This window comes from Podarcis melisellensis, assembly GCF_964234715.1.
Source record: "Podarcis melisellensis genome assembly, chromosome: 12".
In the NCBI taxonomy this organism is placed as follows: Eukaryota; Metazoa; Chordata; class Lepidosauria; order Squamata; family Lacertidae; genus Podarcis; species Podarcis melisellensis.
The window spans coordinates 57,403,650-57,419,400 of record NC_138544.1 but is presented as its reverse complement, the minus strand read 5'-3'; the positions used below and the strand labels follow the sequence as shown (position 1 = coordinate 57,419,400).

At 46.0% G+C, this 15,751-nt stretch overlaps 1 protein-coding gene and 1 long non-coding RNA gene across 2 annotated transcripts; one reads left to right on the top strand and one right to left on the bottom strand.

Moving 5' to 3' along the window:
* The first annotated feature begins 251 nt into the window (after nucleotides 1-251).
* CDC25A (cell division cycle 25A) lies at nucleotides 252-15,481 on the top strand. The gene is made up of 15 exons (XM_081882506.1): nucleotides 252-447; nucleotides 1,518-1,600; nucleotides 3,944-3,995; nucleotides 4,486-4,522; nucleotides 5,627-5,728; nucleotides 6,789-6,896; nucleotides 7,479-7,622; nucleotides 9,032-9,109; nucleotides 9,943-10,095; nucleotides 10,907-11,008; nucleotides 11,099-11,161; nucleotides 11,389-11,487; nucleotides 13,098-13,228; nucleotides 13,929-14,040; nucleotides 14,537-15,481. Exons 1-15 carry the CDS (start codon nucleotides 287-289, stop codon nucleotides 14,675-14,677), a joined length of 1,566 nt encoding a protein of 521 aa, XP_081738632.1. The 5' UTR covers nucleotides 252-286; the 3' UTR covers nucleotides 14,678-15,481.
* On the bottom strand, nucleotides 5,605-12,552 carry LOC309353481. The gene is made up of 2 exons (XR_014161896.1): nucleotides 12,140-12,552; nucleotides 5,605-5,708 (listed from the first exon to the last, which is right to left on the bottom strand). It is a non-coding gene; the product is annotated as an uncharacterized lncRNA (long non-coding RNA).
* Nucleotides 15,482-15,751: the final 270 nt, after the last annotated feature.

Below are 15,751 nucleotides of genomic sequence, written 5' to 3'. Positions count from 1 at the left end.
GGGCGGGAAGCAAAGCGAGGCGGGCTGCCGCGCTGCTATTGGCCGCTCTCACTTTTGGCGGGAGGGCGCGAACCGCCGCCGCGCGCGCGAAGTGGGCGTCTCCCGGAGGAAGGGGCGGGGCCTCGCCGCTCTTTCTCCAATGCGCGTGCGCCCCTTCGGTTTGCTCCGCGTTCCAGGCCGAGGCGACGTCGACGGCGAGGCTCATTCCGCCTCACAGCGCTGAGGCGGCAAGAAGCAGGGGGTCCCCGCTGCCGCCGGACCGACTGACTCCCCTCAGCCTCGCCTCATGGAGCCCGGCGGCCTTGCCCCGCCGAGGCTCTCTCACCGCCGCCGCCTCCTCCTGCAGGACCAGCCGCGCTGCCCCGCTCCCCAGGGTCTCGGAGGCCTCCCCGAACCCGCCGGCCTCGCTCGCGCCGCCGACCGCCGGAGGAGCCTGGGCTGCGGCGGGTAAGGCAGGCGGCCGCCCTCGACTTCGGCGCCTCACGCCTCGCTGTGGCGTGTTGGGGGGCCTTTGTCCCGCCAGACGCCGCAGAACTCCAACTCCCATCATGCTTTGCCGTCGGCCACGCTCGCTGGGGCTGATGGGAGTTGGAGTTCGGCGACGGCGCACACCTGGCTCTAGAAGCTGCTTCGTCTATCCATTGAGCTGCCTTGGTGGGACTAAGTATATAATCCAAATAGGACTGTTTTTTATTATTATTATTATTATTATTATTATTATTATTATTAAGTATATAATCCAAATAGGGCTGTTTACTATTATTATTATTACTACTACTAAGTATATAATCCAAATAGGCCTGTTTATTATTATTATTATTAATTATTATTATTATTATTATTATTATTACTTATTATGCCGCGCTCTTCCTCTGAAGCAGGGCAAGGTGGCGTACATGGTTCTCCTCGCCAGGTCTCTATTTCTCTATTTTCCCCTTAATCTGAACACACAGGTTAAGCTGAGAGAGCACGGTTAAGCTGAGGCAGGTTAAGCTGAGAGAGCGCGACTGGCCCAACGTGAGCTTCATAGTTCAGTGGAGAATTGAACCCTGGCCCAACACTCTTGAGCACTATACCACTTTGAGCCCCGTCCTCCTTTAGAATTGGATAGAATAATAATTGGTTATTATTTGGCTGTTTTATTTACTTGATACGCTAATATTACACCATTTCTCCAGCGAGTTCCAGGTGGTTTCCATGCTTCCACTCCCAACTCGCTCCATTTTTCTCTCTCAGCCTTTGAGGTAGATTAGGCTGGCACAGTGACATAGCCCAGGGTCACCCAGTGAGCTGAGTGGGAATTTGAATGCTAGCATTTCCAGTTATCATAGCCACTTTGCCACCCTGGTTTTCTTAAGTAACTGATCTCGGCATGGAACCACTTTGATTCTGCATTTTTTATTTATGGACTTCCGTTTGTGTTTATGTAAAGTGGCATTATGTTCCGTTTGGTTGCCCTGAGAAGACTTCTTCACAATGATGTGTGATGTAACAATAGTGTATCTGATTATTTGCAGCTCAAGTGAAAATTGTGTACAAACGTCGGAAGAAAAGAATGTCAATCTGCAAAGGACGTCGTCTTCTGAATCTACAGATTCAGGTTTGTCTGCCTTCAGCCATAATAATAATATTTTTTATTTATACCCCGCCCTCCCCAGCCAAGACCGGGCTCAGGGCGGCTAACAACCAATAATAAAACAAATTGATTAAAATACAATTTAAAAAAACAAGATTAAAATACAACATTAAAACATTAGGATGCAGCCTCTTCACAGTAGGAGAAAGGAAAAATAAAAAGGGGGAGGGAATCAAATTGATTCTAAGCCAAAGGCCAGGTGGAACAACTCTTACAGGCCCTGCGGAAAGAAATCAGATCCTGCAGGGCCCTGGTCTCATGAGACGGAGCGTTCCACCAGGCCGGAGTCAGTGTTGAGAAGGCTCTGGCTGAGGCTAATCTGACTTCCTTAGGGCCCGGGACCTCTAGGGCAGTGTTTCCCAACCTTTTTTGGGCAAAGGCACACTTGTTTCATGAAAAAAATCTTGAGGCACACCACCATTAGAAAATGTTTAAAAAATTAACTCTGTGCCTATATTGACTATATATAAAGTAACTCTCTTTAATAGGAATCAAACACAAAGATAGTATTTTATAATTACTTTATTATGAAATAGTAAGTAAACAGAAATATGAAAAATTATAAAATACTTTATTCAGTGCGCAACCTGGGCCTGTTTACCATGCGCACAACATCATCAAACACATGAACTAGGTCTGCTGGTAAAGTCTTGGCTACGAGGGCCTCATGGTGCAAAAAACAATGCGTAACAATCACATCTGGATTTCTTTCCTTCACTTTGCTTACAAAGCCTTTGAAACCTCCCTAGATATCATCGTCATTTGCATGCTGTTTCCATAGTTAAAAACCATGCTCGAGGCGGCTTACGACATGGCAATATTTACATAATTACCCAAATGCACTCATAAGAAACCGTATCAAAGCGCCCACAACGAAATTAAGCAATCCCCACACAAGTTATAACGAGATCTATAAAGAGTAGTTTAGTATCACGAACAGCAAGATGGACATAAACAAAATATAATCTTGACTCTAACAACCCCACCCGGCCTAAATCTCCTGCGCGCACCAATGCCCACGCAGGCATTTCCAGCAGCTCTTCCTCCTCCACCTCTTTTTGCGTTGCCAGCAAAGAAGGAATGAGGAAGAAAAGGCGCAGCGGCGAAGAAGCGCGCCTTCTCAGAATGCCGCTGCTGCCCGAGGACTACATTTCCCAGAATGCCGCGGCCGCCCAGCCGAGATGCACCCTGATTGGACGGCGTTGCTAAGCCGCTCGGCGCCGGGGCTGAGCGTTCGGCAGAGGCGCGCGCCATAAGACGGGCGTCGCGCGCGGAGCCTGGCTCAGGTCGCCAATGCTGCGGGCGGACATGGCGAGCTGGGCGGGACTCGGGTGCGCGCTGGGCGCCTGCTGCCTCCTGGGCCTCTTCTGCGGCGCCGCGCTGCCCTTCTCGCTGCAGGGCGCGAACGAGAAAGTGCCCGCCTCCCTCCCACGGCACACCAGGCAACGTCTCGCGGCACACTAGTGTGCCGCGGAACACCGGTTGGGAAACACTGCTCTAGGGTGTTGCTATTTATGGACCTTAAGGTCCTCCATGGGGCATACCAGGAGAGGCAGTCCCTTAGGTACAAGGGTCCTAGGCCGTGAAGGGCTTTACGCAGCACTTTAAATCTGACCCTGTACTCCACCGGGAGCCAGTGCAGCTGGAAAAGCACTAGGTGAATATGCTCCCATATAATCCAAAACCCGCTGGGCTTGACAATAAATTTCTCTGTAGTTTTAGTTGGGAAGTTCAACTAGCATCTGAGCTAGGAGCTTAATTGATTGGTCCAAATGTAACTTTCTTATCCAAATGATTTGGAGGATTGGGAGCATGTTGTAAACCAGCACTCCCAGTTCTTTCCTTGATTTCCTGGTTTGTTTGGGTTTTTTTTCTTGCCATTTTTTTTTAATATATAATTTTTTATTGGTTTTCAACACATATTAAAAACAAAACAACACACAATACATAGACAAACAAAACATATAAACATGTATGATTTCCTGGTTTGATTCCACCATAATTTCCCTGAGCCAGGGCAATGATGGCCTACAGATCAGGACTGGAAGCCCAGTTCTAACAGTGATTGATTACTCAGTTGAGATGTAACATCATTGTTTTTCTGATTGGGAGAAAGGGGAATACTACGATCCAAGACTTAGTATGAGCAGCCAAACCATAAGATGGCTGTTATATGTGAACAGTAAGCTTCAATATGTCAGCAGTCCATTTATGTAATGGGAACAGTACTGACCTAATATCTTTGTCTGCATGTTTTGTCACTTTCTACAAAAATCTGTGCAAGTTGTAAGATTATTTCTTTCACAGGTTGCTGTATGGATTCTCCTACCCAGCTCGGCATGAAAAACCTTGATGAAATGTATGTAGAAATACACTGGGGTGTTTTTTTTGCTTGGGGTTTTGTATGAAACTGGTTCAGGGCATCCTCAAAGAGTCTGCTTTGGAGCAGCTTGTGTTAAGCAAAAAATGCATTTGGAAGGTGTGAGAGTATTGACTTGACTATTTCAGAACCCTGGTACTTCAAATTAGCAGGACTGGTGTAAAACGTTCTTGGTTGTAGCTCTGTAGCTAAGGCTGTATGATAGGTTCCCCTCTGTTTCCTGGCACAATGTTTATGGGAATGTCTCATTCTTAGACTTTAGTACTCACTCACCAAGGCACAGGAGAGGGATGTTTATGCACTCTCACACTCGGGAACATGTCACGCTTGCCAGAATGTTGGGTCACTGTCAGTGTGATATTATTTTAGCTAAATGAGTCATTACTAGGTAGTCTATTATTTTAGCTTGGATGTTGAAATTTAACATGTAAATCTATATTAAGGCATGTGCATCTTTTTGTTCCTGCAGTTTTAGAGTGCCCATGCGAAGAATGCACTCCCTCCCGGTAAGTGAAGCTTAGGAAGGAAACCTTCCTTTGTCCCTTTCTCAGCTGAATTTCACACTATGCAGAACTGTCAGATTATGTAAACTTAATTAATAAAGCTTGAAAAGTCTTGCATGTTGTCTGTCAGGCTCCTGGAAATCCCAATGTTGACATTAAGGGATTTTAATATCTTACACAGAGCTGGATTCTTAGTGTAGTTTTGGTTTAATTTTGCACACACCTAATTTAATGACTGATTATTATTAATAATAGTAATTATTATTATTTGTATCCCACCTATCTGACTGGGTTGCTCCAGCCAAAATAGCTTCCAGTATATATAAAAACATAATAAAACATTGAACCTTAAAAAGCTTCCCTATACAGGGCTGCTTTCAGGTGTTTCTTAAATGTTATATACTCATCTTTTTTGTCTGATGGGAGAGCATTCCACAGGGTGGGCGCCACTACCGAGAAGGCCCTCTGCCTGGTTCCCTGTAGCTTAACTTCTTGCAGCGTGGGAACTGCCTGAAGACCCTCGGAGCTGGACCTCAGTGTCCTGGCTGAACAATGAGGGTGGAGATGCTCCTTCAGGTATACTGGGCCGAGGCCATTTAGGGCTTTAAAAGTCAGCACCAACACTTTAAATTGTGCTCAGAAACACACTGGGAGCCAATGTAAAGTATGTATGTACTCTCTCCCATCCTTAGGCATGATCACCTGAAAAAAATTACAGTTTGAAACTCCCAAGTTTGCTTAATATTGTATTGGCACCCACTAATTTTAAATGATGAATTTTATGAAACAACAAATGCATAAAAATAGTGATTTATTTTTCCCCCCTGTGGAAAAACAAAGCCCTGAGAAATGTTCAATTTTAGAAATCCTTCTTCCCTACATCTCTGGCTCTTGTTCCGGGTCCTAGCCAGCTCTGCCCACCTCCCAATTCAAATCCTTCCCTGTTTTCTTTTTCAGCTAGCATGCTGTGGTCCATAGCTACTGTCACATGCCCAGATTTTTATGTTTTTTTAATTGAATTGGGTCCTGCTGTTCTGTTGGTTGCTCCTCATGACAAAAGAGGAGAGCTGGAACCTGACACTGCATTTGCTTCTCCCACCTTTGCAGCAGAGCCTTTTGGGATGCAGTCCTGCTCTGAAGAGGAGCCACTTAGATTTGCTCACTTGTGATGTCTTCCAGGGATGTGGCCCTGAGGAGAACAAAGAGAATGTAAGTTTATTTCATTAAGTTCCTAATCTGGGGAAGATGGCCCCCAAGGGCTGGAACTGACCTCCATATGTAAGAGGGAAGTGTAACAGGGTTAGAGTTGTAAATGAGTGTTGCTGCAGGCACTGTGTTCCAGCTTAAGTGCTTTTTGCTGTTGTAAAATCCTAGATGTGAAATACTTGATGGAATGTTATTGGTAGAGTATTCATTTGGCTATTTACAGGAGCACTTTCCGTGGGATAAGAGTAACTTCAGCCAGTGTGTTGAAAAATCATACTGAATTGCTTCAGCCATTTTGCTCCTTCTGTTTCCTTCCTAAGGTTGCTGGAGAAGGGCCCCAATTAGTTTTTGTGTTTGAATCTGATGCTGTTTGTCCCAGGGTGGTGGTAATTTTTCTTTGCCTGAATGGGCGATACCTTTTAGGCAAGACAGCTTTTCATTGCACTGATGTATTCATGGAGAATTTAGAGCCTTGATAAATAGCTGCATGTGGTTCTTCATTTAAATGTGAATACATTTTTCCTCCACTAACTTAGATTTGAAATTTGATGATAAATGAGTATAAACTCTATGATGGAGAACTGTTAGACTGTATTTAAAGGAGCGGATATAAGATTGTAAACAAGATGATAATTTGCTTGGATAAACTTTTCTACAATGTAAGTGGGAGTGGGTGACGTGAGGGAGTCCAAAGAAGTGAAGAAAGTATGTTATATAAGTAAAGTTGTTTACTATTTATGTTTTTGTACTCAAAAAATCTTAATAAATATTTATAAAAAAAATAAAATAAATGTGAATACATTTTAAGCTTTGCTTAGGTGTTCCACCCGAGATGCATATCAGGTCTCTGCTATGAACTTTAATTTCATTATAGGAAGATGAGTGGGGGCGAAAAAGGTTACAGAAAGACTGGGTGTGGCAGAACAAAAGAGCTGATCGAGATTAGATTTCTCTTGAACGCCGCAGGACTCTAGACCAAAGGCTCTAGAACTACAGATTTATTTCCTGACCTTTTGAGCCCTAATGAATTGGTAAAATGGCTGTCTTGTTTCCTTTCCCTAAGGAACCATTTGAATTCAAAAAGCCAACAAAGCCAGCTTCTCGTACCTGTCTGCGTACCTCTTCCCTTGAAGATGAACCGTTGAGGCAGGAGCCCGCCTCAACACTTTTGGTATGTACTACTAGTGTAGTCTCTGTGTTCAGCCTTGAGAAAGAGCTTCCTGTCCCAGAATGTTGTGGTGCTAACTACTATGCCCAAACCTGGGACCAACTCTGTCAGAAATGGCAGGAGAGTCTCAAAAGGCAGAAATACTGTTAGAAATCAAGATTTGAAAAAAAAAACCATGCTTCCGCATCAGGTGCCAGATTGTAAGCTCAGCTCTTTGTACGCCTGCAGTTTCGAACAAACTGCACGGAATGAGACAATGTGCTGAAGAGGACAACTTGGAGGTACACAAACCAAGCGAGTCTTCATTATTTGCATGCCATGAGGACAGCCGATCTGATTGTAGGAGGCCACATCTTTCTGCATCTTGATTTTGCAAGCAGATAAAGCTGATTTTTAAGTCGTTGGATCTATGCATTTAGTGTATTTGGGTTTACAGAGTTGTGATTCTAGATGAGAGCTACCCAAGCAAGCCAGGAGAATGCCCTGTCTCTTTATTCCTCTCCTGATCTTCGCCTCAAAGTGAAGCCATAATCCTATGAGGGAAGACTGAATGCATGTCAACCAATAAAATATCATTTGTTTTAGTTCCATAGTGGAAAAGCTGACAACTATCAAGAAAGCTTCAGTCCGGCATTTCTGAGGCCGCTATCTCGAGGGGCCTCAGAAACTGAGGAAGATGATGACGATGATGATGGATTCTTGGAGATAATGGATGGTCCAGATGTCTGCGTAAGTGATGATGAAGACACCTCTGTATTAAATACCGTATTTTTCGCCCCATAGGACGCACCGGCCCATAGGAAGCACCACGGTTTTTTTGGGGGAAATAAAGAAAAAAAAATTATTTCCCCCCCAGGTGCTTGTGGGGCCGGCAGCGGGGAGAAGCGCTCTTCTCCCCGCCGCCTGCCTGCAGACCAGGTCCGGGGACAGTGGGAAGACACGCTGCGCCTCCCAGCTGTCCCCCGAGCTTGCGGGGCAGGCAGCGGGGAGAAGCACGCATCTCCCCGCCGTCAGCCTCCAAACCACATCGGGAGAAAGCGGGATGGCGGCGTTCCACCTCCTAGCTGTCCCCCGACCTTGTGGGGCTCTCCTGACTTCAGCGAAAGCCTGCATTCGCCCCATAGGACGCACACACATTTTCCCTTCATTTTTGGAGGGGGGAAAGTCCGTCCTATAGGGCGAAAAATATGGTACTTTAAAAACTAAAAGTTCCCCAGCTAGGTGGTTTGTGTTGGGTACAGCCATTTTCAGCCTGTCTAAAGATGACTAGTACTGTAGTTACTGCACTTGATAACTGATATAAGTAGGCTTTTTCAAATTCCTTGGTTTGCCTATTTTGGGTGAAAATATGGAGATAAGAGGACTTGAGCAGTAACCTCTTTTTTTTTTTTTTTTTAGTAATTCATTGGTTGGTTGGGTTTCCAGCAGATGAGTTCAAAGCAGCTTTCAACAGTAACACATTATTAAACAGAGCTAAAAGGCTCTTGCCTTGCTGCGTAAATGCAAAAAGTGATGATACCAAATAGCCTACCAGGGGAAGGAAATTCCAAAGATGTTGTGCCACAGGAAAAGTGTATCCTTAGTCAGACCCTTTTCACCACAGGAGCAGGTGGAACACAGAGAAGGGCTTTTGAAGCACATTTGTGGGAAAGCAAACTCAAAATGGGAGGGAACAATACTGCAAATAGTTTAGGCCAGCGACTTTTGGCCCACCATGTGTTACTAAGCTTCCACTTACTTCAGTGCTGACCAATGGCCATGCTGACTGCGGATGAAGAGATTTTGAGTCCCAACAACATTGGGGGAATTTCTTACCCCTACCCTGTCTCAGAACTTAAAGATGAATACCAGCACTTCTGACAACTCTAGGAAACAACACTGAAGCCCCATGCACATTTTGCAAGTTGGGTGTGATGTATTCATTGAAATTTGACCCACACAGCAAACTCAGCACTCTATTTTGGTCCAGTGGACATTTCTGAGTAGTCTGCAAATGCACTCCACATATAACTTACGACAATAATTTAATTTAATCTTGATAAGTGGCAAAGTCCCTCCTGTCCAAGAAGAGTCACCATTTCACTTGCTACCAATGTTGTTTTCCCTGCTTAGTAACTGACCTTTTAATTTTATTTTAGAACGATGGTGAGATGCCCTCTGACGTGGCCAGCCTTTGGACAGCTCCTCTAGTCATGAAGAAAGGGGAAGATGCCCATGTAAGTTGGCCATTTTAGTCTTCATGGAGCCTGAATAGTGCATTTAAAACCCTTTGTTGCTTTCAGTGGAGCTTATTTTCTGATATTCAAGAGGGGTTCGCTTTTAGTGCTGTTTCTCTTGAATACGTTCAAGCATATGACAATCTACTCCACAGTTGTCTATCTGTGGCTTTGGAGCTTGTGTTTCTTTGCTGAAGTGTGTGGTTGTGTGTTCTGGCCAAGATGCAAGTAGAGCTCTCTTCCACTTCCACGGCCATGCCAGTCCTTTTGGATTCCACTTGGTGCCTTATCTTGGCAGGGAGCTCAACTGTGGTGGGAAATGTTGCCTTGCTCCTGCAATGGAGGCAGCTGTTCCTTCAGCATTTTCAAAGTGGGTGGATGACGTATAAGTAATTACGTGTGGTCGGTTGTTTTTTGTTGATGCCTTTGGCTGCCTGGCAGGGACGCGGGTGGCACTGTGGGTTAAACCACAGAGCCTAGGACTTGCCGATCAGAAGGTCGTCGCTTCAAATCCCCGCGACGGGGTGAGCTCCCGTTGCTCGGTCCCTGCTCCCGCCCACCTAGCAGTTCGAAAGCACGTCAAAGTGCAAGTAGATAAATAGGTACCACGTCGGCGGGAAGGTAAACAGCATTTCCGTGTGCTGCTCTGGTTTGCCAGGACTGGCTTAGTCATGCTGGCCACATGACCCGGAAGCTGTATGCCGGCTCCCTCGGCCAATAAAGCGAGATGAGCGCCGCAACCCCAGAGCCGGCCACGACTGGACCTAATGGTCAGGGGGTCCCTTTACCTTTGGCTCCCTGGCAGTCCTAATGCTGCTTTGGTTTTTGTGCAGAATAAGCAGTGCAGGTTGCTGGGCATGGAAAGCGAACCATACAGCATGGCCAAAGCTGCCCTGAAGAGAACGGGGCGATCCCCAGAAGAGAACTCTCCATATTTCATCAAGAGGAAAAGAAACGTCTGCAAGGCATCTTCTGAAGAACTAACGGTTGGTGGCTGAGCACCATATACTGACTGCAGCCTGCTCAATTTGTTTGTGTTCATATTGGACTCTTAACTTCAAGCAAAGCCTGTTTGCCTTTGGTACTGGTTGTGAGAGGTGTGCTGTTCTCTGAAGGGGGTGGGAACCCCTGATCAGCAGGCACTCTTCTAAATCTTGAGGAGGAAAGGGGCTTAATGTGCAGATGGGAACAAATGCAAAAATCCTAAGGGATTTGGTTGCCAACCAAGCAGGTACAGGGGTGACTTGGGGGTCTGAGGGAAGGCCCTTAATGTGTTTCTTAAAATTCCAGCTTATTTCCTTTTCCTTCTGACTTTCTATCTTTCCATGGAGTTCCTTGTATTCCTTTGTGATTCTCTTAGGTAAGGCAATACTGATGTTTTGAGGTTTACCTAACTCTAGTTTCAAGTCCTTCCCATCCTTTCTGCTTGTTCTTTCTAGCATACCTTTGGAATCATAGAAAACTGCCACTGCTTCTCCCCGTACTTCCCACACTTTCCCCCTTAATCCAGGGGTTCCAAAGTTCCCTTCTCACCAAACCCACCCCTTCAGAGGAACTGGTCTCCCAAGAGCCTCCTTCTGTACTTCATTCCTCTCTTTCTCAATGCAGTCTTTCAACACACTCTCCTCCACCCTCTCTTCCTAATTGCTTTTACACTCTTCATCCTTGAGGTTCTGCAAACCTTTCTAGCATAAGCATAAGCAAAAGCAGTTGTGGGAAGGATGCTTCGATCGCTGCAAGCTTTACATGAACTTGGTCTTCCATCATCTCACATCTGCTTTCCCCTTGTTCCTTTAGAGCCTGGTGCTAATTGACCAAAACTCGTTGTTTGAAAACTCAACGGAAATAGAGAGCATTTTGGACAATGACGCAAGGGATCTTATTGGAGATTTTTCAAAGGTAATGCTGATGACCTTTCCTCTTTTGACATTCTGTGGCTTGCGTGAGACAAGTGCAGCACACTCATGTGTTCTGCTTTCCTCACCTTAGGGTTACCTTTTCCATACTGTAGACGGGAAGCATCAAGATCTGAAGTATATTGACCCAGAAATGGTAAGCAGCACAGGCTCTTCTCACAAAAATAAATGTTTGCTTCACATGGATTGCAAACTTACCGGTAGTTTGTCTGCAGGCCACCTGTGGAGTCCAGAGAAGGCAGAGGGGTGGGGTATTTGTCTACGCAGCTAGACAGTTCTGTCAGTTAAAACAAGTATTTATTTTTTTTAAGTAATGGGGCAACGTCCCCGAGGTCTAATGCTTGACCTTTTCCTCCCCTCCAGATTGTTGACGTGTTGAATGGCAAGTTTTCAAACTTCATTAAGGAGTGCGTGATAATTGACTGTCGATATCCCTATGAATATGAAGGAGGCCACATCAAGGTATGGAGGGAGTTCAGAGGCACCTGCTTAAGACTGGCATCCTGATTAATTTGGGCATAAGCAGAAAAACATTAGAGTGAATCTCAAAGCTAGTAAAGGTAAAGGGACCCCTGACCATTAGGTCCAGTCGTGGCCGACTCTGGGGTTGCGACGCTCATCTTGCTTTATTGGCTGAGGGAGCCGGCGTACAGCTTCCGGGTCATGTGGCCAGCATGACTTAGTCGCTTCTGGCGAACCAGAGCAGCGCACGGAAACGCCTTTTACCTTCCCTCCGGAGCGGTACCTTTTTATCTACTTGCACTTTGATGTGCTTTTGAACTGCTAGGTGGGCAGGAGCTGGGACTGAGCAACGGGAGCTCACCCCGTCGCGGGGATTCGAACCGCCGGCCTTCTGATCAGCAAGTCCTAGGCTTTGTGGTTTAACCCACAGTGCCACCCACGTCCCTTATCCCAAAGCTAGGCATATCCCAAATATTAGGCATTGTCACTTCTGACTAAGTTTCAACACTCACTTCAAAGGTAAGGATTTTTAGGCCTCCTTTGCAGGGAAAGATCCCCTTGGCTGATTTTCCTAAAACAGGGGAGGAAGGTGTCTTTATGGCAGGGCAGGGGAGAGAGATCAAGTCAGGGGACAGAAGATTTACAGTCTTACCTTGGAAGTTGAACAGAATCCATTCCAGAAGTTTGTTCGACTTCCGAAATGTTTGACTTCCAAAGTGTGGCTTTTGAGCCAATTGGAAGCCATGGAAGCCCTGTCGGACGTTCAGCTTCCAAAAGAACGTTTTGCTTTCTGGTGGGAGGCTGAACAAAAAGTCACTGCTTTTATACAGAGCCATTGTAGTGACGTCTAAGAGGATGCAATGATGCTGGAGAAAACTGAATAGCATATTACGAAGCTTCTGTTTGGTGTCCTCTGCTTCCAGACGTCCTATTGAGAGCCAGTGTGGTGTAGTGGTTAAGAGCGGTAGTCTTGTAATCTGGGGAGCCGGGTTCGCGTCTCCGCTCCTCCACATGCAGCTGCTGGGTGACCTTGGGCCAGTCACACTTCTCTGCAGTCTCTCAGCCCCACTCACCTCACAGAGTGTTTGTTGTGGGGAAGGAAGGGAAAGGAGAATGTTAGCCGCTTTGAGACTCCTGAAGGGGAGTGAAAGGCGGGATATCAAATCCAAACTACTACTACTACTACTACTACTACTACTACTACTACTCTTCTTCTTCTTCTTCTTCTTCTTCTTCTTCTTCTTCTTCTTCTTCTTCTTCTTCTTCTATTTATAACTTGGGCTAGGGAGGGGAAGATTGGCCACATTAGATTTGATGAAGTGAAGGGCCGTAAGGGCTGACCAAAGTTTAGGATTTCCCCCCAGGAAATAAACTGCCACAGGGGCCAGATTAAACCGACTGGTGGGCCAGATTGAGCCCCCGAAACGGACTTTGGACATGCCTGCCCTTTTCATCTTCTAAGACTAAGTTATCGTGACAGATCTTGAGTGAATATGGATACTGTTTTAATGCAGTTTGGGGGGCCACATGTCCTGTTGGGTGCTGTGCCATAACACACACACAACCCGCAGTCGACCTGCCTTCTCTCACTAGTGTCTCTTCCTTCTCAGGGTGCTGTAAACCTTCACATGGAAGAGGACGTGGAGGACTTTTTGCTGAAGAAGCCCATTGTGTCATCGGACGGCAAACGAGTCATCATCATTTTCCACTGCGAGTTCTCTTCAGAGCGGGCCCCGCGGATGTGAGTACACGAATGCTCCCCATTGCATAGGTTGGGAACTTGGAGGACTTGTGGTGTTACGTGCAGACGCGATTGGATGGGCAATAATTGATACTTAATAGTGTAGGTGAGAATTGATAGCCCAGGAAGATAATGAGACTAGGCGGGTACAGGAATGGAAGGGTTTTAAGAAGCAGGCCCTGGTGCATTCCTGTGCGCTCCAAGCGTTTCTTTAATAATTGTCTTTCACACAGCATTTTGATGCTTGGCGTCACAATTCCCCCTCCTGTTAGAAATGACATCCACGTATTGTTGAATGGTCACTGTAAAATGCGAAGGTTCATTCTTGTTTCACAAGTTGTGTATGTCTTTAAGGGCCAGGGCAAATAACAAGACCCCGTCTTACAGCTGTGAAACATAGCAGGTGCTGCTAGGTTGTGTTAATTAAGCTGTGTCAGGATTTGGGCATAGTATATAAGGAGCAGCACCTAGCTCTCCCATTACCCTGGGGGATTGGTTGGTGGTTGGGTCATGTTTGTTGTTGTTATTTTTACTGTAAAAGGAGTTTTTGTTTTGTTATTAAAACCTTCTTAAAGTTATTTTTGAGTTCCTTGTTATGCATGGTCTCCCCAGCAAGCTCTCTGCAGCGCTACTAAACTGCGTATAACCAACACATATATCACTTATGGAGGGTTTTGAGGCTCTTTCCCATCTGTTACAGGTGTCGATTTGTGAGGGAGAGAGACCGACTTGGCAACAGCTACCCCACTCTGCATTATCCTGAACTATATGTTCTAAAGGGAGGATACAAGGATTTCTTCTTAAAATGCAAGGTCAGTGTCATTTTACTCTGCTTCCGTTTCTCTTCCTTACGTCTTTATTGCATGAGTACTGTGACCTTCCTTCCTGAAGCTCAAGGTGGTGTAGATGGTTTCTCTCTCTATCCACAAAACGTTGTGTGTGAGAGAGAGTGACTGTCCCCAAACCCCAGACAATTCACTTAATGGCTAGGTGGGAATTTAACAACCTAGCTGTTGCTGTGTGCAGGTGTTCTTTGTACAGGGTGAAAGGCAGTTCTGTGCTAGGAAAACCAGGGTTATGAACTCTATATAAAATAGTTGGATTGAGTGCTTCTTGATTTCCCACCTCCTGTGTCAACCTAGGGAGAAAGGAAAAGTGATTGCTTTTTTAGGTGACAGAAATGGATGCTAAGTAGGACTTCAGCACCCCGGAGATCGGTGCGGAATACATTTATACAAGGGCTGTCAATGAATCACAAATAGCCCCAGAGATTTTATGGGTCTTGCATAATCCCCTTTTTCCTTTCAGAGCTACTGTGAGCCCCAAGCCTATCGCCCGATGCACCACGAAGACTTCAAGGAAGACCTGCGCAAATGTCGCACGAAGAGCAGGACCTGGGCTGGTGAGAAGAGCAAAAGGGAACACTACAGTCGTCTGAAGAAGCTCTGAGAGCCGCAAGAAGGACAGCCAGATTTAGCCTGCCTGCCTGCCCTGTGGGTGAAAGAGGGGACACATTAACTTTTCCATGTGCCTCGCAGGAATTGTTCACTCCTTGCATGGGCTTTGCTTCACTGTCTACTGAATCATTTCACCCAAGACCAAGCGGAGTCCTTGGACTGCCATATTGCAGGCATGAACTCTTCAAGCGTTTGCGTTCTGTCCGTGAATCCAGGGTTTCCCCGTATGCTTCTGAAGACAGTCCATTTAAACAGTGTGTATACGGGAATCAGGGTAGCATATAACTGCCGAGCAGAGTGTCGATCATGAGATTTTAATGTCGATTTTACAAATTGTGCCTTTTTATGTTAGTACAGCCGGATGAAGCTAAGTTACCTGTGACTGGGCTTCCTGGGTTGTGTCATGGCCCTAATTTTGTACAAGGGGCAATGAGCAGGGAGGGGTTTTTTTTGAGACCTGACCCCATCCTCTGAGCTGCAGCTCTGATACTGCCAGCATTCTCTTACCATGTGGAGGAGGGGTGTTGGAAGTATTTTTGTGGAACTTGCATAGGCTTCCTGTAATGAAGTATTTATCTGCTGCCAAGGAGGAAGCTGTTTTATCATGTTCTAACTTATTCTTGGACCTTGTTGTCACCTTAAACTTAGTTGCTTTTTAATGCGTAGGTGGGACATTTTACATGTGCAGCGCCTGGAGTGACCTGGTGCCAAAACAGCTTGTCAGTGTTCAAATGCAAACTGCCGTCCCTGCATATATACAGTCACACACCCTGTGTGCTCGGCTGTGATTGTGGCATGCTTCAGGCTGGGACAGGTGGCTGTTACAGTTCAGAACATCTGGTGGGCACCAGGTGGGCAAAAGCTGACATAGAAGGTAAATCTGGCCTGGATAGATCATGCTGTGTGTTTATCCTTCCTCCATCTGTCCCCAACAGAGGTTTGCTAACCCTTTTTAAAGAATTTTGCTCCCAAATCACTCCCTCTTGCCTTATTGGAAGAGGGCTGGGAGGTCCGATGGCAGTGAGTCTTCATCTGCCCAGTGAGGAATCAATGGCTTTCCTCTTTT